This window comes from Ascaphus truei, chromosome 3 (genome assembly GCF_040206685.1).
Source record: "Ascaphus truei isolate aAscTru1 chromosome 3, aAscTru1.hap1, whole genome shotgun sequence".
Classification (NCBI taxonomy): Eukaryota; Metazoa; Chordata; class Amphibia; order Anura; family Ascaphidae; genus Ascaphus; species Ascaphus truei.
The window spans coordinates 167684966-167709799 of NC_134485.1; the positions used below are offsets into that span (position 1 = coordinate 167684966).

General features: G+C 38.4%; 1 protein-coding gene across 3 annotated transcripts in view; it reads right to left on the reverse strand.

The window, feature by feature from the left end:
* Positions 1 to 380: 380 nt before the first annotated feature.
* The window catches only part of LOC142489265 (amine oxidase [flavin-containing]-like), a 160449-nt gene continuing 135995 nt past the window's right edge, over positions 381 to 24834 (reverse strand). For all 3 annotated transcript variants that reach the window (XM_075589732.1, XM_075589731.1, XM_075589733.1), the window contains 4 exons: positions 23315 to 23412; positions 8431 to 8542; positions 2866 to 2928; positions 381 to 1659 (listed from right to left, as the gene is read on the reverse strand). In XM_075589732.1, coding sequence (XP_075445847.1) covers positions 1504 to 1659; positions 2866 to 2928; positions 8431 to 8542; positions 23315 to 23412 — 429 coding nt within the window. In that variant the 3' untranslated portion in view covers positions 381 to 1503. The remainder of the gene's footprint in view (positions 1660 to 2865; positions 2929 to 8430; positions 8543 to 23314; positions 23413 to 24834) is intronic.

A 24834-nucleotide genomic window follows, 5' to 3' on the forward strand; every position in this document is an offset into this window, starting at 1 on the left:
TATGTTTATGGGACTTTGCTGGGACCGAATACATAGGGATTATTACACTCTAGGGAGGCTGTCCACACAGGAGATATACAGAAGAGTGGTGATTCATTCCCCATCTGTACCACCTACCAGGACATTGATGTAAACCTCCCTTTAATGAGTTTTTACCCTGATCATACCAGCATTTATTCATTCCCTGTCGTTTGATATTATTATGATTCTTCAAGCAAGTTTATTTGATTCATTTGTCTGACACATTGGTTACCTAAGCCATTTGTAGCAACGCTATATGGAACTGTGTTCTATGCTTTCTAACTTTTTTGTATAACTATTTTATTGGTTTGTTTTTCCACTATGAATTCCATTTCGATTTTCATATATTACACACAGCATACAGTATCTGCATTTATGACAAAGCAAATTACTACAATCACAACACAAGAGATATTTATCTCAGTAATATATACCATTGTTTTGACTGGTAGATCCATTTTGGGCTGCTTTCAGAGATACATTCATCAATGGTTAGCATTTTATAGTCTTAAGAAAGGATACATTTCCAATGAATACACAATTTGTCTGTTCTGAACCAAATATTTTTCACTGCTCAAATGTATTTAACAGCACAAGAGGACAAACAGGAGAGGGTTAAAAGTATATATATATATATATATATATATATATATATATTCGTTAGCCACAGAACGGTATCATCTATTTATTTTTTGATTATTGAAGCTCGGCTAACACGGTACTGATACCTCTACATACATACATATATATACATATATATATATATATATATATATATATATATATATATATATATATATATATATATATTGTAGATTATTATAGAATCTTCATGAAAACTTTTATTTTTCAGTCCGAACCTGCCTTACTAAGTTACAGAGTAAAGTGCAGGGTTTTTAGTTTACAGTAATAACTAAATAAAGTAGATAATGCAAGTGTTAAGAAAGAATAGGCAAACCCTGGAATAAGAGCGATTGACTGAATCGTATTCAGATTACAGATTAAATGGAGAAAGAGGTTCCTACGTATATGCAAGTTTATACAGTACATAACTAATACACTACAAGTGGCAACCATACAAAATTCTCTTAGATGTTCTGAGGTAATGCCGTTTTACTTTAATAAACAATGGAATTACATCATGTTAGTTAACTATTTTGTGTGCCCAATTCAATCTTCATGAACATGTCAAAATAATAATTGTTTTACCTGACCAAATCATTTACCTTATAAAATATGAATATTTAAAAACAAAATATCTATTCTCATAAAAATGCAGAATTAAAAAAAAAAACAATTCACCACTGTAAATACAGAATTAAACAATTAAGCTTTTCCAAAATTATTTTAACACTATATTATGATGAAACTACAAATATTTTTAGAGAATGTAAATTGTACATTCAAACAACTAAATATTATTTCTAAATCTTTGATACAAGTCAGTTAATATGGTAGATTCATTTGTGTTGTAAGAGGCTCTTAATTACGACTGACCAGTCCCCTTTTGTAAGCCAATAGACCTACAGCAGCTGTTGAAGTAAGCAAAGTTGAAAATCCAATGAGACTTAGTAAACCCTGGACAGATGGTAAGTTTCTTTCCCAAAATGTAGTAGTAATTGGCAGAGCTGGGATATCCTAAAATAGATTACAGTACAGTTAAATAACAATACAGCAAAAAAAAAATGAATTTGTGAATAAACATTTAAGATCAGATATTAAGATTTGAACATGGATTTCTGATTTTATGAATCAAGATGTGTTTGGGCTCCATGCTTTTCAACATAAGATGCGTAAAGCATTATAAATCATACACTACATATGGCAGTAGATTAAAGATACAATTCCCTTTAATCTGTTTTGAAAAATAGAGATGATTGTTAATTCAAGCATTCAAATGTTTTGGGGCCTAGAGTATTTACCAAGATCAACAACAACAAAAAAAATTGTATCATAATTTTAGTGCTAATAAGTTTTCCAAAACATCATAACTGTGTGAGATATGTCTGAAGGTCATGATGTGACTTCATGCATGACACATAATAAATTGTTTGAAAATCAATTTTGATGCATTGCGTCATGTTGAATATCTGATTGATACAATTTAAATTAAAACAGAATGATGTGTATTTTTTTATTTTATAACCTGTATTAGTAAATATAAATTATATATATTTTTTATGATAGCCATACCGTGGAAATAATACATGTTGTTAATTTATATAACCCGTGTTGCATCACATACATTTTTGATTCAGACATAGCAACTTAATTACGCACTAACAATAAAGAGTTTTTGTTGGCGCACAAATAGTTCCTTTTGTTGAACGTAACAGTTACATCTGTATGCCTAGCGCAGTCTGTTGCTATGCACCAAAAACAAATAAAACCATTTTTTTAATGCTTCCGGCACAGATTCAGAATTTTCATGTGGTGCACACAAGTGCAATTTTCAAAATTAGATTTTTTTGTGGGGGCGCCAATTCTGTACCAAAAAAAGCAGTCTGTCGCACTTCAGATATACTGTAGGTCCTTTTACCTCTAAATAGTGTCTTTCTTTTCTCTTCATGGTACAGAATTGAAGAGATATTTAAAGTATTTAGAATTTTTTAGATCAAAAGGGAAATTGTAATTTTGTAGCATAATTATTTATCATATTTATGTTGTAGTAAGATATTTTAGAAAGTAAAATTATAGTGCTACAGTATATATTTTTAGGAGTGCATTGCTTCCATCTGCTTATTCTTAAAGATAACATCTCACAAATATTGAAAATGTCATTAAAATATTATTATTATTATTAATAATAATTATTAATATTATTAAAAATTCCAAAGATCTTACCAAGGAAGGTGGTTCTGGCATCAAAATATCACTCTCTGGAATTTTCCCCATATTGAACAATATCTGAAAAAGATTGTATATATACTTAAATTATATTATTAGTCAGAAAAGACAAACAGGATTTCAAATTGAGGTATTTAAAATGCAGATAAAATATTTGCAGAGTCAACCCAGTCTGCGTTACTAAAAATTAGGGAATTGAAACTTAAAGTACAAATGAGGGTTCCCATTTAGACTCATTATCCTCCATGGCAGTGTGGAAATTACTATCAAACACCAAGCGGAATGGACTGTTTGATGACACGCCTAGGACAGAAATCAGAAAAAGACACAAGACAGTGCCTACACAACCACTGCGGTCAGATGCAGCTAAAGCTATAACTTAAAGATGCCAAACCATGCATCAAAGGCAAAATGTAGGCACAGTCATTATTTTGTGGCCTCACACTGAAATATACATTTGCCAGGCAGCGTTTATATATAAATTTTAGTTGTGCTATTTTGGGTACAGTATGTCTGTGTTGTCTGCAACAAGATGAGTGATTTATGGAACAAATGGAAGGAGTTAAGGCAGAGCTACATTTGCATATTAGCGCAGGTATGTGTATTAAGAAATGTACCAACTGAGTTACTTTTCTTGATGGTTTTCTGTGTTGATTTTCTCAGTCACATTAAAAGTGGCGTAAGTCTTTTTTTAGCACCTCATTTTATGATTGTGATTTATTTTTTATTTTAAACTGTACATTTTACCTTACAGCCTTAGCTAACTAGATACAATTGGAACCCATAATTAATCACATTAAATGTATTAAGTCCCTTTGTGGGGTCACTTATGCTAGGGCTTGGAGAGGGCGTCCTATAATATGTATGTTTTCTTTTTCATACACTGTTCTAAAAAAAAATACTTTATTACAGGTGCGCTCTATGGCAGGGATGCACAAAGTGGGGGGCGCAAGATTATTTTTAGGGGGCACGAACTTCACCTACCTTTCCTTGGAGCCGCGTTGCCATAGCAACACGCGTCAAATGATGCAGCGGGAGTCACGTGACGTCACGTCATTTGACACTGAATATTGGGTAAGGGGGGGGGGGCGTGAGCATAGGGGCTGGCAGGCGGGGGACACAGCACAGAAAGTTTGTGTGCCCCTGCTCTAAGGCATGAGAAATCCCATGTCTCCAAGTATAAGTCTGTCATGATTGGCACTACAATTACAGTATGTGCATGAAATCTGTTTTCTTTTAACATGCTGTTTGTTTGGCAATTCAATACATTTTTCCTTACCGGCAGGTAAAGCCTATATTGAATGTATTATTTCTTGGCATGCTTTGAATTCTGGGATCTAATGGTTTAATAAAACTCAGGAATATATGTACACTGTAGCGCACTTTCCCCACCCCCTGAGAGATGTGTGGCTATGGTGTGTGTACAGTATATGGTGCAATACCTGTGGTGCACAGGAGATCTGAATCTCCGCTATTGGGAACCTGGGGTATACCTGAGTCGATGTTCGGTCGGTAGCGCCTCCACCTGTACAGGATTCTATGATGTAGAATAACCCCTCTACAGGACCCGCATACAATAAAACACACACTTATGAAAGATAACAGTTTTACTGAACATAAATAACCTAGGATATATCTATACCACCAACCAGGCCATGCACGGCTGTACTCTCCAACGCTCCACTCCCCCACCCAAGGTGTGTGTGACAGCGCTGCCCCACTATAGTGTTTGAGTTGGTGCACTGATGCATTGGGTACCTGCCGGGTGATGCCACACCCGGGCACGCTAATGCAACGATGCTGGGATCCACGGATCCGATGCTGATATTGCGAGGTCTCCGTCTCAAGTTGGGTGTGTCCCTCGTGGATTGTACCACCGTAAACAATGTCTGTATTAATGTAGGCGATTTGTGTCCTGGACACAGGCCACAGCCACCGTGCGGCATCTCCCTGTGTCCCTAACACTAATATAGCTAAGCAGGGCAGGGTCCCTATCTGAGGGACAAGTCCCTATTGCAGCCACAAACTATGTGGGAGTCGGGGCCTAGCTGGGGCATAATAGGGGGTATCTGGCTTAGTGCAGATGCCACTGACATCTGCACATATAACTTACTCCTTCCTTGTGTCAGCTCCAACTGCCACTCTCCTAACTGTCAGCTCAAACTTCAAGCACACCCAAAGTTCCAATCTCCCCTCAGGAGATTCTAGCAACCCTATTGGCTGTCTGTGTCAGGTGTTGTGCAGCCCCTGGGGCTTCTGGAATTTTTGCATGCGCGAACCTTTTCTGTGCATGCAACGCACAAACAAAGTGGTGACGGCCTTACTGGCTACCCGCCTGCAGCGGAGGTGAGGAGAGCTAAAGGGAGCACCGGGCTACATCTAATAATATTTATAGTCCTCTATTGCTGTATTGGTTTTACAATATGATTGTATTTATCCTCCACCAACATACTTTAATTATCTAGTTATGGGCTTGCTTTACAAAAAATTAGTCTCTTTGTGATCTACGTACATCAAACATTGATATTGGAAAATTGCTGATGTCAAAAAATACTGCTAATTTTTAGCACCTACCACAGGTTGGCATGAGGCCTATTTAGTCTATGTACATACAGTAATGGTCACTACAGTATATACATAAACAAGATAACCTAAACCACCCTAGAAAAAGGTGATAAAAAGGTATAACAATAATTTTACACAATACTAACGCCTTAGTAGCCCAATAGGCCAGCCAGTCATAGGTTCCTAAGATTAGCTAAAGAATATGTGCTACAAAATGGGTTAATATGACCTAACACTACTTAATAATACTTAATATGTCCTAACACAGCTTGGATACCCGAGGGGCTAGTAAAGTATTGCATGACAACAAACCTGACCAACATTGTACCGGCCAATAGCCCTATTACACAAATGTTGATAATAGGGCTTTTGGCAATATAAAGAGATACATTTAAAAAAACATACAAACATAACTGACCTTAATTTTTATTTAAAATACTATATATACAATCTATAAACATAACTACATATATAAATGTTTACCGGGCTTGGATATTTTTTGTATGTTTTTATCATTTTCCGGCCCTTGGATAATTTATGTTTTTTTAATTTTTTATTTATTTGGTTTGTGCTTTGGACTTTTTTATGGTTGCACATCAGCCCATTAATTGGCTTAGTTTGAAGTTGAGGCCTTCAACATGGATGGGGTAAGGGATTTTCATTAATTTCATGATTCCATTAAGTGCAGGTGAGGCTACTGTAGCTGGGCTCTCTTTGAGAGGGCCTACTGTTGGTAGCCCTACTGACAGTCAATGGGTTAATTTAAACATTAAAAAGTTTAGTTATTTCAATACTGTAGCTTGTATATATTACAGATGTAGCAAGACTTACCGTTTGTGTTGCGACCGCGATGATTGCGGCCCAAACGGATTAACACTGCAGGGGGTCTGATCAGGAAGCATGGGCCCTGATGGCAGACCCTGTCGCCAGGGCTGCGACTGCTTGCTTTGTCAGCCACGGTGCTGGGGACAGTAAGTTTTGCTACATCTGTATTTTTAACTAATATTAATGTCTGCTTTTTAAAAGTTTCATTACAATAGAGTGTGGGTCAGGTTTGTTGGGGGGTGGGGATAGGAGGCTGGGTTTTGATGGTAGGTGCCCCAGGGCAGGTGCTTAGGCTTCCTGGCGGAATAGTGGTAGTGTTAACCCCTTGATTGAAAGAAATGCATTACTAGCTACTAAGTTAACCAATGGGATAGGAAGAGTATTGTTAGGAAGTGTGGCAGGATGGCCTCGCTGCAGGGTCAGTAAGACGCTAGACACTGTAAAAATGTAGTGGTTTATTAGCCACAAAACAAATAAACACCGGGTGCACTATCTCTAAGAAAACCAAATAATAAAAATAAACACCTTTTCCTGTTAGGGAAACTAACTACACATAGCTTTAGCCCTTGCTAACTGGATGGCTGGCTAGGCTGGTTTCCAAGCCAAAAACATGCCTTGGCATATGCAACAACGTAACACAGTCTCTGCATACAATAATAAGGGTTTTGCTTATCTTAGTCCTTTTGGAGCAGACATCCCTGCTTCAGCACGGCCTTGTCATCCTTCCTTTTTGGGGAACTGAGCCCCACGTTGAGCCCAGAGAAACTCCTCTCGCAGCTGGGGAGCACTTCTATTTCCCTACTCCCTACTCCCTACTCCCCACTCCCCCCTTCCTTCTCTCTCTGTATCACTCCCAGCATGGCAGATTCCTGTGTCTGTTTTAAAAGACTTCTTTGTTCATTCAGACCAGGCTGATTAGCTGCACCTGAGGGTAGCTTATCCAAGGGAAATTAACTCCATGTATGCTGGAAAGTCACAAAGCTACTAGCTTTCAAGTACATAAGGACAGAGACTCCGTCACAGAAGTGATTAACTCCTTTGGAGCCTGTGCTTTACATTGGTAGCCGCGGGCATGAAAGGGGTTTTCTGACATAGGCTTTGTAATAAATAATTACATAATCCTATGGTATAATTATTTTACATGGACCTCCCCCATCAGATCTCTAGCAGTAATTATTATTATTTTTAAATACTGCATAGCTATTGCAATTTTAACCGCAATGTTGATGAATGTTGATAAAATCTAAAAAAATAGTCTAGGCTTAAGATGGAACAATATATAAGTTCATATTTTAGTGCAACATCTAATTGTGTTGGTTTATATTTTTTAGTTGCCACATTTTAAATATATAAATAAGTATTTACTGTTATTATGTTTTATTAACTTGCTCCCTCATCTTTTGATTTTTGAAAAAATAATATTTATAAAGATAGGAATAGGACACCACATCCTTGATATCTGTCAACTAAATTATTGTTTTGATGTGATATTATAGCTTTTACTAAACAGTTCAGACCATGTTATGGTCTATTATAACTTATGATCTATTTACTTGTTTTTTTTTTTTAAATAATAATAATTCCCTGCCCTTGCCGAGTAGCCATTTTTGTATCCCTTTTGTCCTTGGTCAATGAGTGTCAAACTCACAGATAAACTAGTGGAAGGGCTGCTGAACCTGTCACTATTCAATCCCAGATACCCCTTTATGTTTTAAATTTCTCTTTATAACTTTCCCTAGCTTATGCTATAACACAAGTGACAGATCTGTTCCTGATATACAACATAAAAGCGACACCAATAACTAAATAGGGCTTATTCTGTGATTAGATTGATCTCCCCTGATGTGAAGGGTCATAATAGCCCTTGAAAGCATAAACTAGCAATCACTGACTATAAGAAAACTGAAATCTGAAGAAACCCACTTTAAAAATAATATGGCTTCTTATTGACAAGAGTGATTGTGATTGATAAAATACATTTAAAAATGAATGCTTTAATTATGCTGTGGTAAAAAGATTCAGTCTTGATTATACATACACATACAAGAGCATATTAACACGACAGCATTTTTTATTTATTATCCTTACTTGCCTATCAACTGAATGTGGACATGTGTATACAGTAGTAGAAAATATATGATCATTAAGAGAACATTCTTGTTTACACAGTACCTCTCGAACAGCTCTCTCCCCTGCCTGTATAGCTCCTTCCAGATATCCGCTCCATTCAGTTGCAGTCTCTGTACCGGCAAAGAAGAGCCGTCCAAAAGGCTGGCGAAGAACTCTATAGAATACATAATATCTGTTAGGAATGCTTTATTACAATAAGCAAACACATTATACAATACATGTAATGTACATACAATTAAAGTTTGTAGTAACAAGTTTTTGTAAACATTTAGCATAAAAAATGCCATATACAGATGCAACGGCTGTTCAAACATTTCTCGGAGCTGTTTTTGTAAAGTCTGCATTCGAGTATCCACCAGGTGGCAAAATTAATCCCCTATTCAGTGCATAGCACAGTTACTGTACTACAGTATATGTGTCAATTTGCAGGTGTTTAAAAACCAGATAAAAAGAGAGTCCACCATAGTAATCTATTGTAAAATGACCTTGGTCACTGAAGACGTTATCAAATGTAGGCGTTTTCATAATTTCAGTATCTTATCACAATGCTGAGTTTATTATTCTCAAATTCTATGCTTGCACAATTGCTGAATAGACCGAACCTGTACACTCAACATCATGCCAAGTCTTTATTCAAAACCGACCGTCAGTTACGCATATCTAATATTTTCTGCAATTAATGCTGGAACAGATAAGAAGGCGATTTTAGCAGAGATATATCATCATATCAATGAGAACTACGATTATTTCAAATTTTCACCTAACCATCGTGGGTGGAAGCATTCGATAAGGCAAACTTTAACTAATGAGGATTGTTTTTTTCACACTGCCCCTTCTAAGGGAGATAGCAGGGGTTATTGGTCTGTGCTCCTAGGTTTTGCCTGTATGTTGAGAGTGATGCAGCGCACCGCAATCAAAATGAAGAACAGGTCTGGCCAAAAATGTATAATCTTTAATAAAGTATAATAAAACCAAGGGATGCAGCCCTTCTACGCGTTTCGTGTCTAGCACTTTATCAAGAAGTGCTTCCACACGGTTTACAGAACATTTAAGTAGTAATGGCTGCCAAATCTCGCGATATCTGTGACGTCACGTCCCCATCATAGCCAATAGAGCCTAACTATCTGACGCATGCGCACTAAGACCCAGAATGGGGGAGTGACCAGCCATCACGCAATCTCCCCAACACTGTTGAGGAACGCCCCTAGGGGAGTGCAACAAGGGGAGGAATGGACATGACGGAGACTGTATCCGCCCCCATCCTGGCTCTACGTGCCCGCTGCAGGTGTTAAACAACAAGAGAATATAATCAAAAGGTCTCAACTACAGAAAAGCAAAGAAATTATTAAGTATTAACCCCCTCACAACGCATATTGCACCCCCATGTAGTGGGAGATTAACCATCCACATTCCAGCCAACTCATCATCCTTAGTGGACAACCCGCAGGAGAGAGTTGAAAAATGGAACATGGTGTGTATCCCCCAGTCATGCGGTGTGCATATATATGGAAAAAATATACAAAATAGAATATAAAAAATATATATTATGTACTCAAACTTTTATGAACTAATGAGGGCTGTTGAATAAAATAAATCGTGGATGGGTTATATATACTAAAGAATATATATATAGCAATACTGGGCAGCCATTTTACAATAATCAAAAACATACAATTTTATTAATTAAAAAAAAAAAAAAATATATACATGTATGTAACAAAACATCTAAAAGAATTTATTAAAGTATACAATATACTCGTGTAAAAACAAATGAGCATCCTTGTGATGACAGTGAGACATAATTAATTCAGACAATCATATTGTACATTTCATTCTGTGGGGTACCTGAGGAAAATTATTTTTCATATCGATAATGGCATTAACAATATGTACAGAGTATACAAACCGATCAATATTCCTTGGAGACAAAACATCTTATATTTTCATAATTTTGACAAGGAATATAACAGCGGTTATGTATTTAGCATTGTATTTATAGCAAACAATGTTTTTCTTTGCTATACAGTACATTTGGCAACAATTCATTTTCTAGCATGTACATATAATTTTTTTGCATGTATCAAACAGACGAATCTTTTGCAAAGATAGGAGATTAACTCAAAACAAGCTATAGGATTAATTCAAAGCTATGGGATTAAATCAAAAAGGCTTTCTGGTCTTCACTAGCACAGGGAGGCTTTTTCAGGGAAAGATTGTAGTGTCATTAATGTCATCTTAAAAAATGTGTGTGGTGTCATGGATATCATCTTAAAAAATGGTTAATTGTCCACTCTATATTTATTCCTTCAGGAAATCTCGTTCTCAACGTAAATATCCAAAAGGACTCTCTACAGTTCAAGGTGTTCACAATGTCTCCCCCTCTCTCCTTTTTTGTAATTTTCTCAATACCCAAGAAAGAGAAGTTTCTAATGCCCCCCTTGTCACATTCTGTAAAGTGCTTAGATACAGGGTGCTCTAGGTCTCTTTTTCGTATCAATCTGCAGTGTTCTTGCATCCTTGTCTTCAAAGCTCTTGTAGTCCTACCGACATATCTCTTCCCACAACCACAGCTGATCACATAGACCACCATATTCGTGTTACAATTGATGAAGCTATTGATATTATACTGCTTGTGTGGATTGTGGGAAAAGATATGTCTGGATGGTCTCATAAATTCGCACATGTTACACTGATTGCACCTAAAAGACCCTCTGGTCAGGAAACGGAAAAGGAGAAAGGTCGGGTTAAATCCATTTAAAATTTGTATTTCCCGTCTTTGCAATGTACCAACCCCGGCTTGCCAATACGATTGCAATAACGGCCGATCGTCAATGACGTCACTGAAAACCTAGTGAACCCACCTGATTACAATCCTTGTTACCTCACCCCACCTGTCAACAATGATTGCTACCTGGCCCCCAGCTTCAGCAGTCAACTATCAACTATAATGCAGATGACATGTGTGACCCCAGCTTCTACGCACAATACACCCTGTCTTGCCAATACGATTGCAATAGCTGGCCGACCGTCACTGAAAACCTAGTAAACACGCCTGATTACAATCATTGCTACCTGGCCCCATATGACTACCAGCAATCACCTGTCAACTGTAATGCAGACGACATGAGTGACCCCAGCTTCTACGCAAAATATACCTCTGTCATTGGCTCATCTCCAATGTACTATACTATACAGTTTTAGCTTTAATTCCCAATTACACTACAGTAGTGTACAGTATGCTTGTAGACATGCACCATATAGCGCAAGTTGATGCATGCGCAGTACCGGAAATAATAGCATAATTTTTTTCCAGGAAAGATACTTTGAAATGGATAAGCAAAAAATAAGGAAGAAGTTCGATGGAACTCTAATTTCACTTTTTTTAAAACGTTGCCTTTTTTTACCTTTATACAGTCTGTCAGTAATGCCAGCTTCACGCTTTTAAAACTTTGCCACACTAATATTTTTGACAACACACTACAGTATGCACTGTACAGTATGATATCGATCCAATTACATGCCATAGCTTGTACTAAAATTTCACAACGAGATGTTTTTTGCATTTACAGTATTACACTTCCTGGTTAATGGAAAACAGTACTGTATGTTACTGTTTTCTTTTATCAATGATGTTGCATTTTGCACTATACAGTAATTAGACTTTTTATGTGTAATTAATTTGGATAAGAAACCCCAAAAATAAATATTAATAACTAAATAAATAAAGTCCTGCATTGTGATTTCTCTAGAATGACTTCACTGCCAATGTTAATTGCAAGTAAGAAAATAAAAAAAAGGCATATCTTTTTTTATTTCTCGACAAGGGCTTAATAAATGAGTGATTTTAAGAAAACATAATGTGATGCATTTTTTTAAATATTTTATCAATTTTTACAGTCATAAAATCACTTCCTTTTTATTTCTTTAGGAGGTGGCATACACGTTTTTTTAAGGAGGGGGAATACTATTCAAAACCTTCAAATTTGAGTAGGATTGGTCTGCTTTTCATACTATTTATGGAAACATCACACACACAGAAACATGTTCTCAAGGGAGTTTTAACTTTTATTACATTTTAAAACAGTTCAAATGAATTTCATTCTACTGTCATCACAGCTTTAGCCAAAGATGGCTTAACTTCATTGCACCTTTCCCCATCCCCTCACCCTCCCAAAGCCAAGGAAAAAGCATTGGACGTGTTCTCCACACCTCCCCCTGCCTGGCCATGGGACATATGTTAAAAAACAAAAGACACGTTCTCTTTGAGACTTTGATTTTTGGCTGAGAAATTTCTTTGCCGTTTTCACATGCATGTGCTGGGGTGATAAGTCTTGCATTGTGATTTCTGAAGAATGACTTCACTGTAAATGTTAATTGGAAGTCAGAAAGAAAAAAAAGGCATATCTTTTTTTTTCTTGAAAAGGGCTTAATAAATGAGTGATTTTAATAAGACATAATGTAATGCATTTTTTAAATATTTTATTAATTTTTACAGTCAAAAAATGTCTTCCTTTTTATTTCTTTAGGAGGTGGCATAAACAAAAAATGTAAGGAGGGGGAATACTATTCGAAACCTTCAAATTTGAGTATGCTTGGTCTGCTTTTCATACTGTTTATGGAAATATCACAGACAAAGAAACATGTTCTTAAGGATGTTTTAACTTTTATTACATTTTAAAACATTTCAAATGATTTTCATTCTACTATCATTACAGCTTTAGCCAAAGACGGCTTAACTTCATTGCACATTTCCCCACCCCCTCACCCTCCCAAAGACAAGAAAAAAGTCATTTTACAGTACAATACTTGATCTCCACACCTCCCCCGGCATGGGGATTAGCCAAGTTACATCACTCAGCGCAAACGAGTCTGGATTACTTTTGTCATTGAGAGAGGGGGGTTTAGGACAAACTATTGACTGTTATTATGCACACAGTACAATAAACTTGGACTTTCCCCCCCCTTCCTGTAGTGCTTCACCTGTGAAAGACAAAAAATGGCTGCATGGTATTGGCAATGGGAATTGAAGGCCTTGACTGTGTAACACTATTGACAGGCACACAAAACGAATAAAATATAACTAACCGTACCTGTAAACTATAATTAATTATTAGAAATAATAGATACAACTCAACTCCGTTATAGCGCGGTCCTCGGGAGCCACCCGATCCAACCGTGCTATAACTGGAGTCGCGCTATTTTTTTTTTTTAAATGGCCGCCGTGTGCCCTTTCGGGAGTAGGGGGGAGGTGGAGTGAGGCGTCGGCAGCCCTACATGGCCCCTAGCAGCCACTGTAGTTCTCCCAGCATTCCCTGCACTCCCCTCAGCAGCTCCACACCAGCCAACCATCCTCCAGCCTCGCACCAATCCCACCCCCACCCTCGCACTGATTCCCGCACCGCCCCCCCCCAACCTCACGCCGATCCCCGCACCAACCCCCCAGCCTCGCACCGATCCCCCAGCCTTGCACCGTTCCTCCCCCCCAACAGCCCCACAAAGCCCCCAAAGGTGGGCTGTGACACCAAAGGTAGGGGGGCTGTGCGTGCAGTGAGTGTGTGCAGTGTGCTGTGTGTGTGTGCAGTGTGCAGTGAGTGTATACAGTGTGCAGTGAGTGTATGCAGTGTGCAGTGAATGTATGCAGTGTGCAGTGAGTGTATGCAGTGGGCTGTGTGTCTGCAGTGTATGCAGTGTGCAAAAATGTATTAATTTTTTTTAAATGTAAAAAATTATTTATTTATTTTAATTTGGGGTCCATGCTCAAACCGCGTTATAAGCGGATCCGCATTATATAGCAGATCACGCTATAACAGGGTTGAGCTGTAATACACACGTCTAATACAAATAATGCACGTACTGTATATAATATATACTGTAGAATGTGGAGAGAGTAAGCGCAGATATAAAATGGTTAAAGTTCAATTACAGTACCTTTAATATAAGGCCAACATTGAAAGAGGTTATTATCAGTACCATACTTACCTGTACTATACTTACTGTACCTGTACTAACCTTACTAGAGTACAGTATAGTACCTTACTACATGCCGGTGGCCTGCCATTACGCTCTAAATGTACGGGCAAAACGCTGCTAATATTGTCAATATAATTGTTGCATTTTTGTACGGTGAGTATGTCGTTCCAGAAACTAAGTATTCCTTTTCTTAATTCCTCTTTGTTGGACGGTTTAACAACCTTTCTTATATGATCCTTCATCGCATGCTAGAGCAATTCTATCGGTTCAAATCTGGTGATCTGGAATGAGAGGGGAAAAAAATGGTGAATTAGTTGATCAGATAAAAACTGTTTTAAACAATGAGAAACAGTTACTGTACACTGGAACACTTGCTCCGGTGGCGACTTAACCCAGTTGATCCCGCTCGCAAGAATATGGGTAAAAGAGGCGGTATGTTTAGGGTCATTGTCCTGGAAAAAACGGTGACCACCAGATGGGAAATCATGCCTAATGTATTGAGCAATATGGGTAACAATTTGCTCTTGAAAAAATACTTTATCCATGATTCCTGGAACAACAAAAGAAAAAAACATGAAAAAGAGGAACAATAGGGTACAGAATATACTACAGTTGTACAGTGCATAAGGCTACAGCATGTGGCTTTATGCATTATTTTATCCTCAAAAATGATTATGCATCCTGGTCCACATCCAGAGATTGCACCCCACACATGCATCTTCAGTGGGTGCTTGGGCAGCGGCTTCAGAGATAGCCGTCCTTTTTTTGCGGAATGCAAAATGGCAAATCCCTCAAGAGCTACCGTTGTCTCGTCAGAAAAGATGACATCCTGAAAAGTCTCGCCACTTTCGATCCATGCCCGTGCTTGGTCCATTCTTTTTATCTTTTTGGCTTCCCTTATCATAGGATACGCTCTGTAATAATAAGGAAGAAATTTACAGGTACTGTACAGGCAAACCACACTTTTAACTAAAGTACAGTACTGTACAACAGTTTAGCTGTACTATCCTAACTACTGCACAGTAATTACAGTACAGTATCAACCCAGTTGTATCACTCTGCATACTATTGCAATATACTGTACATTATTACAGTAAGACACTTACTTTACACGTCCATATTTCCATCCCAATTGGCGTCTCATGAACCTGATGCTGGTCTCAGATGCTGTGATATTGTGACTCTTCTCTAGAATAGTCTCGACTGTTTCTGCACAGCGCTCATCATTAGCGTCGCTGATTTCGTCCACCAGACGCTTTGCTGTCCTACAGTTTAAAGGAAACGAGAACAATTTGTTAGGCCCAAAAATAACTAGACAAAAATATGCATTTTAATATGCAAGACTTTTTATAGTCATAAAATCAGCAGGAGAAAAAAAAACCTTTAATATTTTCGTCTAAAATGAGTACAGTAATTTTTAGGCTCGAATCTAATTGCAAAGAAAACAAGTAAACAAAAAAATTCATTTGGAAATGCAACAAGCTTATGGAAGTACTATAATACAGTAATGACAGAATGAAAACAAAAATACTTACTCTGGGGGACACCGCTTTACACGTTTTGCCTTTCCATGGGCATAATAGCTGACAGTGCTTTTTGCTAAACCGAGGCCCGAAGTTACTAACCAGGTTGGATCTGTAAAATTCTGTATCCTTTCTTGTACATATCTTGTATTCATGCTGAGATCCTTTGAAATCCTTTTCCTCTGCATCATTGTTTAGAAAATAAAACAAGTACAAAGGAATGTATAATCAATGTGCATTGAATCAACAGAAGTGATGATGTATTTATAATGTAATGGACCTCACTCAACAGGTTTAGTATACAGTATGCCCACTTTTAAAACCTGCAGCTTGTGTCCATGCCCGCCAAACAATTCAAATAGGGACACAGTGCTTAAAAGATGACACAAATTGCACAGCATCCCACACGCTGATCTCTATCTGAATGAGCTCTTGTACAGTTTTGTTCCATTTTTCCATCTGCTTCCATGGATCGACCCCGATTCTACGGACACAGGATCCTGCTTTCTTCTGCTGTACTGACCACAAGAAAGCGAAAGTCGGAAGCTGTTTCCAAGCCAAAGCCAAAGGTGCCTAAAGAAAAGGTTCCAAAGGCTCCCAAGGCAAAGAATGAGACTGATAATTAAACAAGAGCTGACACATCCAGCCTCTAAACATTTTAGTGAGTGCCAGCATGGATCTTTGCAAAACTATAAATGTATTGCTATTGAACATATCAAACCACATATCAGGAGAGGTGACAGGATCAATATGCTGTATAAGAGAGAGGCCTACTAGATTTTCTCTCTTGATATCCTTATACCCAAGGGTTTAACCTCACAGTGGGATCTTAAATATTTCCTGTAATTTTGTTTTATAGAAGTGAAAATCCATATATCTATAGGTATCAGATATGATGAAAACCATATATTATGCAGTAGTCGATCAGCATGCCACCCCCCCATACATGGATAGGGATGGTTTGATATATATCATTCATATTTCATATTATAGACCATGAAATGGGATCGAATATCTATTTATTTTGTCATGTGATGCTGAGCTCTACAACAATTGAAGAATATAAGACCGGTTATATATTCTTTTCTTTTTTTTACATCAAAAAAATTGGTGTCAAAGCAAGGCAATCATTGCTATTATTTTTTATTTATTTGCCTTTTTTGATCTATGACAGTATGTCTATAAACCATGCAGGATATATATTGTATGCATTGTATGTATTTATTTGTATAGCGCCATTGATGTAAATACCGCTTCACAGTAGTAATACACGGGGTAATCATATAAATAATATAAATATCAGGTCATGGGAATAAGTGCTTCAGACATAAATGTAACATTTAGGAAGAGGAGTCCCTGCTCTGTGGAGCTTACAATCTAATTGGTATGTACAGTAGGAGGAACACTATGTATCATGTGTCTAGTAATATCTACGGTGCTACTCATAAGCTTCTTTAAGCAAGTGTGTCTTAAGGTGGGTCTTAATGGTGGATAGAGAGGGTGCTAGTTGGGTATTGAGGGGAAGGGCATTCCAGAGATGTCTGGCAGTCAGTGAGAAAGGTTTAAGGTGGGACAGGACTTTAGATACAAAGGGGGTACAGAGAAGACATCCTTGAGCAAAACGCAAGAGTCGGGATGGTGCATTTCAGCAGGGGAGACGCTGAGTCAGATTTAGGAAAGAGTAGAGTGATTCTGGCCGCAGCATTGAGAATAGATTGTAGGGGAGGCAGGTGAGAGGCAGGAAGGCCGGACAGCAGGAGGTTATAGTAGTCGAGACGGGAGAGAATGAGGGCCTGAGTCAGAGTTTTAGGAGTCGAGCAACAGAGGAAAGGGAGTATATTTGTAATATTGCGGAGTAAAAAGTTTTAGAGACGTTTTGAATGTGAGAGGAGAATGTGAGAGAGGCGGCGTGCTTGGGCTACTGGGTGGATGATGGTATTTCCAACAGTAATGTCGAAGGCGGTATTAAGGCCAGGTTTGGGAGGAAGTATGAGGAGCTCTGTTTTTGTCATGTTAAGTTTAAGTCGGCAGAGGGCCATCCAGGATGAAATCGCAGCGTAGGTTAGACTTGTGCGTGTTGATTATTGATGAAAAGTAGGTTTGTTTAGCCTGAGAGAGGGCAGAGTTTAAACAGGACAGCATAAATTTGTAGTGAAGGAAATCTGCGAGAGTATGAGAGTTCCTGCAGAGGCGTTCAGAGGAACGAGTGGAGGAACGCAGCATGCACATGTGGGAATTTAGCCAGGGTCTGGGGTTAGAAGGGCGAGGATGGCAGAGAGAAAGCGGGGCATGTAGATCAAGAGAGGAGGATAAGGCAGAGTTGTAGTTCCTGCCCAGGTTGTCAGGGTCTGAAGCAGGGCTGGGAGAGGAGAGGTCCCGCTTTGTTTGTGGTGAGCACTCGTTACAATGAAGAAGAAAATGGCCAAAATCAACCATGATCATGTACATTGGCTGGGCCCCAGAAGTTCCCCTGAAGCCACCGAAGCCGAATTCGACTTCCTGGACTTTACACTGTCATGAACGCCGATGTTCGTCCCAAAGTCCCCTGCTCACCTCCGCCAGCACCCAGCCATGCCGATGTTCATCCCGAAGTTCCCTGTTCACTTCTGCCAGCACCCAGCCACGCCAATGTTCTAACCGAAGTCCCCTGCTCACCTCCTCCAGCACCCAGCCATGCTGATGTCCATCTGGATGACACCAGCACTCCTTACACAAGATCCAGCTCTGTCGCCCGCATGCTGGATGTTTTCAGTGGTATTGAAATGACTAACCACTCCATAGAGCATAACCACTCCATAGAGCAATACAGGGGCAGAATGGAGGCCAAGATGGATCGTCTTTTGGAGCACATGGAGAATATGGATAGGTGCATGGGTGTTCGTCTGGATAAGATTGAGAGGAACATAGCGGGGCTCTAATCTTTGCTTGAAGTCCCTGGCCCTGTATGTCCGACGCAGGAGCAGGAGGGTGACCTGGTGGCGTCTTATTCTCCCATGTAAGAACCGCACAATGCACACTCTCAATCCCTCGATTTGACCTTCACGCTTCCAGGATACACACATACCAAGCATCCTCCCAGACCATCTACCCCCGTTGACTGCCAGAAGCACGCCCACTCCAGCACACAGGATTGTACTGGTCACAGACATCATGCTGAGAGACCTGCACCTGAGCATCTGTGAGAAATACAAGATCAGATGTGGTGGTCTATCTCAGAAATATGCCAAGTTCATCTTTAAACACCATGTCAGTTTTGAGATGTACAGCAGAGAACAATTATGGAAGAAGTGAAGCGCTATTTTAATTTTAACAGTCAACTTGTGAAAACCGTCAGAGGGCATCAATGGCATTTTGAGGCACACAAGGGCTCTTCGCTGGAAGTTCTCCGACCTGTTTGATGACTACTAGTTATACATTTATTTAAAAATATAGATGCATCGCCAATGTTTTTAGTCTAAAAAAAATAAGACTACTAGTTATACATTTATTTAAAAATATAGATGCATCGCCAATGTTTTTAGTCTAAAAAAAATAAGACAGTTGATGTTTAAAATGATTTCATTGTTTAATGCTTATTTTCTATTTTGCATTTCTGGAACTGGGCAAAGAGAACACACAGGAAAAAACCCTCCTTGCTGCAGGAAACTCTCCCGGCAATACTGCCAGGTAAGACACAGTGCTCCAATCCATGCATGTCAAGTCCCTTTCCCCCAAACCCTAATGTAAACCTCTAGTCCTAATGTAAAGTGCTTTACCCGAAGCCATAAATGCTTTCTCTTCTCCCCCCCCCCAAAAAAACAGAAGATTAAGTTCTGAATAATTATGGTTTGTACTGGTGTCATGGTCCTGTTAGCTACTTTTAGCCGAGGATACCCAGAAACAATGTTCCCACTAGAATGTAATATTGTTGTGGCAATACTAACTTGAAAGTCTGACACTTAGTTTACTGTAGCAGCACTAATACACACTGTTTGAATAAGTCCTGCATGAGTAGCCAATTACAATTAATCAGTGTCCAAGAAGCTCCAGCCATTGCGAAGAAGGAAAAGACAAGATTGTACATTTTGAAGAAGAGGCAACGTTGTATTGTTGTATTATAATTTTTCCCTTTGTTATCCTATCCAAATAAAAATGTTCATTCTATAAATATACTTTTTTGTGTGTTCATGTTTTTACTGACTAGACACTTATAGAAGTACTATACCTACAGTTCTAAAGGCATTTAAATATATATAAATGTTATTGATACTGTATACTGTACAGAATACAGTATGTACAAAATACCGTATAAAGCTAGAAAATTAAAGTGTTTGCTACTATGTAAATACACTAACAGAAGTAATACTGTACTACAGTCTAGCAGATACAGTATCTAGCGACTCAGTGAGGAAATGCACTGTATCTTACTGTACAGTAATTTAATTAGGAACATCATGACACGCATGCGCAGAAATGTAATGACAAGCATACAGTTTCCAATTTGCCAAACACGCAAGTGCAGAAATGTGATGACACACATATGCGTTTCAACAAGGTTCCAATTGTCATCACATTTCTGCGCATGCGTGTATGCAAATTGGAACCTTGTTGAAACGCATATGTGTCATCACATTTCTGCGCATGCGTGCATGCAACGCATATGCGTTTCAACAAGGTTCCAATTTGAGAAACACTCATTTGTGGAAAACATATTTTACATTCAGCAGAAGAGGCAACGTATTTTTGGCTAAGGAGCCTCAGAAACGACTTCTTTCCCATGTACAGTTGTGTGAAAAAGAAAGTACACCCTCTTTGAATTATATGCCTTTACATATCAGGACATAATAACAATCATCTGTTCCTTCGCAGGTCTTAAAATTAGGTAAATACAACCTCAGATGAACAACAACACATGACATATTACACTGTGTCATGATTTATTTAACAAAAATAAAGCCAAACTGGAAACGCTATGTGTGAAAAACTGAGTACACCCTTACTGCTTCTATAGGAATTACAATGCTAAGTAGCCGACAGGTGCTGCTAATCAAATACGCTTGATTAATTGATCATCAGCAAGTATGTCCACCTCTATAAAAGCCAAAGTTTTAGCAGTTTGCTGGTCTGGAGCATTCAGGTGTGTGTTAACACAATGCCAAGGAGGAAGACATCAGCAATGATCTTAGAGAAGCAATTGTTGCTGCCCATCCATTTGGGGAGGGTTTTAAGGCCATTTCCAAACAATTTAAATTCCATCATTCTACAGTGAGAAAGATTATTCAAAAGTGGAAAACATTCAAGACAGTTGCCAATCTTCCCAGGAGTGGACGTCCCAGCAAATTCACCCAAAGGTCATCCGTGCAATGCTCAGAGAAATTGCAAAAAAACACAAGAGTTATATCTCAGACTCTACAGGCCTCAGTTAGCATGTTAAATATTAAAGTTCATGACAGTACAATTAGAAAGAGACTGAACAAGTATGGTTTGTTTAGAAGGGTTCCCAGGAGGAAGCCTCTTCTCTCTAAAAAGAACATGGCAGCACAGGTTAGGTTTGCAAAGTTGCATCTGAACAAACCACAAGACTTCTGGAACAATGTCCTTTGGACAAACGAGACCAAAGTGGGGATGTTTGGCGATAATACACAGCGCCACATTTGGCAAAAACCAAACACAGTATATCAGAGAAACACCTCATACCAACTGTCAAGCACGGTGGTGGAGGGGTGATGATTTGGGCTTGTTTTGCAGCCACAGGACCTGGGAACCTTGCAGTCATTGAGTCGGCCACGAACTCTTTATACCAAAGTATTCTAGAGTCAAATGTGAGACCATCTGTCCGACAGATAAAGCTTGGCTGAAATTGGGTCATGCAACAGGACAGTGATCCCAAGCACACCAGCAAATCTAGAACAGAATGGCTGAAAAAGAAAAGAATCAAGGTGTTGCAATGGCCAAGTCAAAGTCCAGACCTCAACCCGATTGAAATGCTGTGGCTGGACCTTAAGAGAGCTGTGCATAAACAAATGCCCACAAACCTCAATGAACTGAAGCAACGTTGTAAAGAAGAGTGGGCCACAATTCCTCCACAACCATGTGAGAGACTGATAAAGTCATACAGAAAACGATTACTTCAAGTTATTGCTGCTAAAGGTAGTTCTACAAGCTATTGAATCATAAGGTATACTTAATTTTTCACACATGGATTATCCATTTTGGCTTTATTTTTGTTAAATCATGACACGGTATAATATGCCATGTGTTGTTGTTCATCTGAGGTTGTATTTACCTAATTTTAAGACCTGTTAAGGAACAGATGATAGTTATTATGTCCTGATATGTAAAACCATAGAATTCAAAGAGGGTGTACTTTCTTTTTCACACAACTGTATACTGTATGAACCCATAAGCTTAATCTTCAAATTACAATCACACACTTGAAGTACTGTACGGCAATAAAAGACAGGTTGAATTGCAATAAGATTTTTAAGACAAAAACTCACGATCGCCCACTTCAGTTTCTCGACGGTATTGCAGTCAACACTAAAATGCTATTTTCTACACTCTATCAAAACACTAGTAATCTCGCTTTTTAACGCGAGAATATTTCGAGAAATCACGCACGATGACACAGTAAGCCAAAGGATACAATGCGTGAAATGTTAGAATAACGACCACTGAATCAAATTTATTTAGTGGATTTTTATAAATTCATTTATCACTATATCCTTTACTAATGGAAGTATTCAAATGCATATGAAAATGGGGTAATTTCTAGAAATACCCATATATATTTTTTAAGTTAAAGTTAAATGCATGCAGTTATGATATTTGCCACTCATATTATGGATAAATATTACAACCCACTTATTTATAGAGTCTTCCACTAAGAAACTGCTGTATAATGGGTCACTTACAGTAGGTTGCAATGAATCAGACTTTTGGCTACAAGCTTGGTGCCAAAATAAATGTAAAATCGGTACCAGATTTCTCAAAGAAAGAATCTCTCACATAGCATGTTTTATTTTTTGGGGTTGTAATTCTTCAACTGTGTGAGACCCCTTTTTAAAATAAAAAATTCAATTGGTACATGGATTCATTGGAACTATATTTGTGCATAAATTACACCATAGCCTACAGTCATATGTAAACTAAGATAAAGTGCAATAAAGTAGTGTTTGCATTTAAGAATAATAAGAGCATTTGTTTTATAAATCCCCCTGCAAAAATGTAACATTACAAAAATTATTATATTTATTTAAAAACCAAGTATGATCAGCTATTGCTATTATTCAAAATTATTGTTTTTTTAAAGCATTAATGCACTTTGAGTAGACTATAGAAATAATTTTCCAGAATTTCCAAAGGAAAGTCCATTAACTTTGTGTCTTAACTCTTAAATAATTTCATACTGCAATATGTTTGCTAGTTTTAAGGCTACATTTCTGCCACCATACCTCCCATACTGAGTCAGGATTCCTGGTGGGAAATAAGCTGTATAACAACCTCCAGAATACTGTTCCTCACACCAATTCTTTTCTTCATAATGCACCGGCTGTTAAAAAAAAAAAAAATTAAAACGATACTGTATATATACAAGATAGCCACACACACTGGGTGCCTCATAGAAGACAGTCGTGGTACATGGTCAACGTAATCGGAAATGGTCAATTTATATTGATCCATAGTACAAAAATGCCAATTTTATTTTAGAACTAATAAACTACCTGTTAGATAGGAAAACAGTTTCCTTTCAGCTGATATATATAATATATATGGGGGGTGCATACGGGGATAAAATATGATAGTAGAAACTGAAGTATTCCCTCAAAGACATGCACTCAACCTCTCTAATAGTAGGACTCTATACTGGAAAGAGATAGAAATCCATCACCATTAATATATAATTATTTAATTTAAACAAAAGAAATGGGTTTTAAAACCTATATCATGTTAGTGCTTGGAAAACAAGTTCTCAAATATATTCTAGTGCAGCGGTGCGCAAACTGGGGGCCGGGAGACTGCCTGGGGGGGTGTGCGTGGTTTACAGAGGCCCCATGCGCGTCCCGAAGGGGGAGCAGCAGGGCCTCTGTAAACCTTTACTTATCTTGGCTCCACACGCCGCGAGGTCATGGCAACGTGACGTCATTACGCCGGAGCCGACACCGGGGTAAGTGGGTGTGAGGGGGGGGGGCGCAAGGGTGAGGTGACCATCGGCAGGGGGGCACAGGGAAAAAAGTTTGCGCCCCCCTGTTCTTGGTATAATGAAACACGCGTCGGGTTATGATGACTTCACGTTCATCAAGTTTTTAGCGCGAATGCAACACAAGGTTGCAAACTAGGAGGATATGCTCCAGGTTTCCCTATGATGTGGGCTGAAAAAGTATCCACTAGATCTTATCTAGAATTATCTTGGCATAGCGTGGTACAACTTGAGTGATAGGCTGCCAGCCGAAGCTGCAGCTACTCAGGAAAATACTGTGTCTCCGCTGCACTGATCAGCGGTGGGGACTGTTGAAAACACAAGGGCTCACAAGGTATTTATCATAGGTCAGAGAGACGTGTGAAGTGACTTTATACCACAACTGATAATTTGCAATGTGTTTTCACGCTACAACAAGCTAACTGTCAATGTGTTTTGCTAATGCTGATTAATGAGCAATATAATTTCATCAACACAGCTGACTGTAAGAATATATTTCTAACTGGATAATACCATGATCATAGATGGTAAATTATTATAATACCCTATGAATAATCTTCTCTAAGCCTAGATAGTTAAACTGAGTTGTGGGCTGATTAAGTATCCACAAGAGATCAGTGAGAGTTTTTAGGTGACTTTACATTAAATAACAGCAATATAAATAGCAACTCTGTTCACTATCAAATTGGCTAATGGTAGCTATATTTGTAAATACCCTAACCTCTAAATACACATTGAAGTTTGGAGTATTTTGTGATGTGAGGATCGGCTATA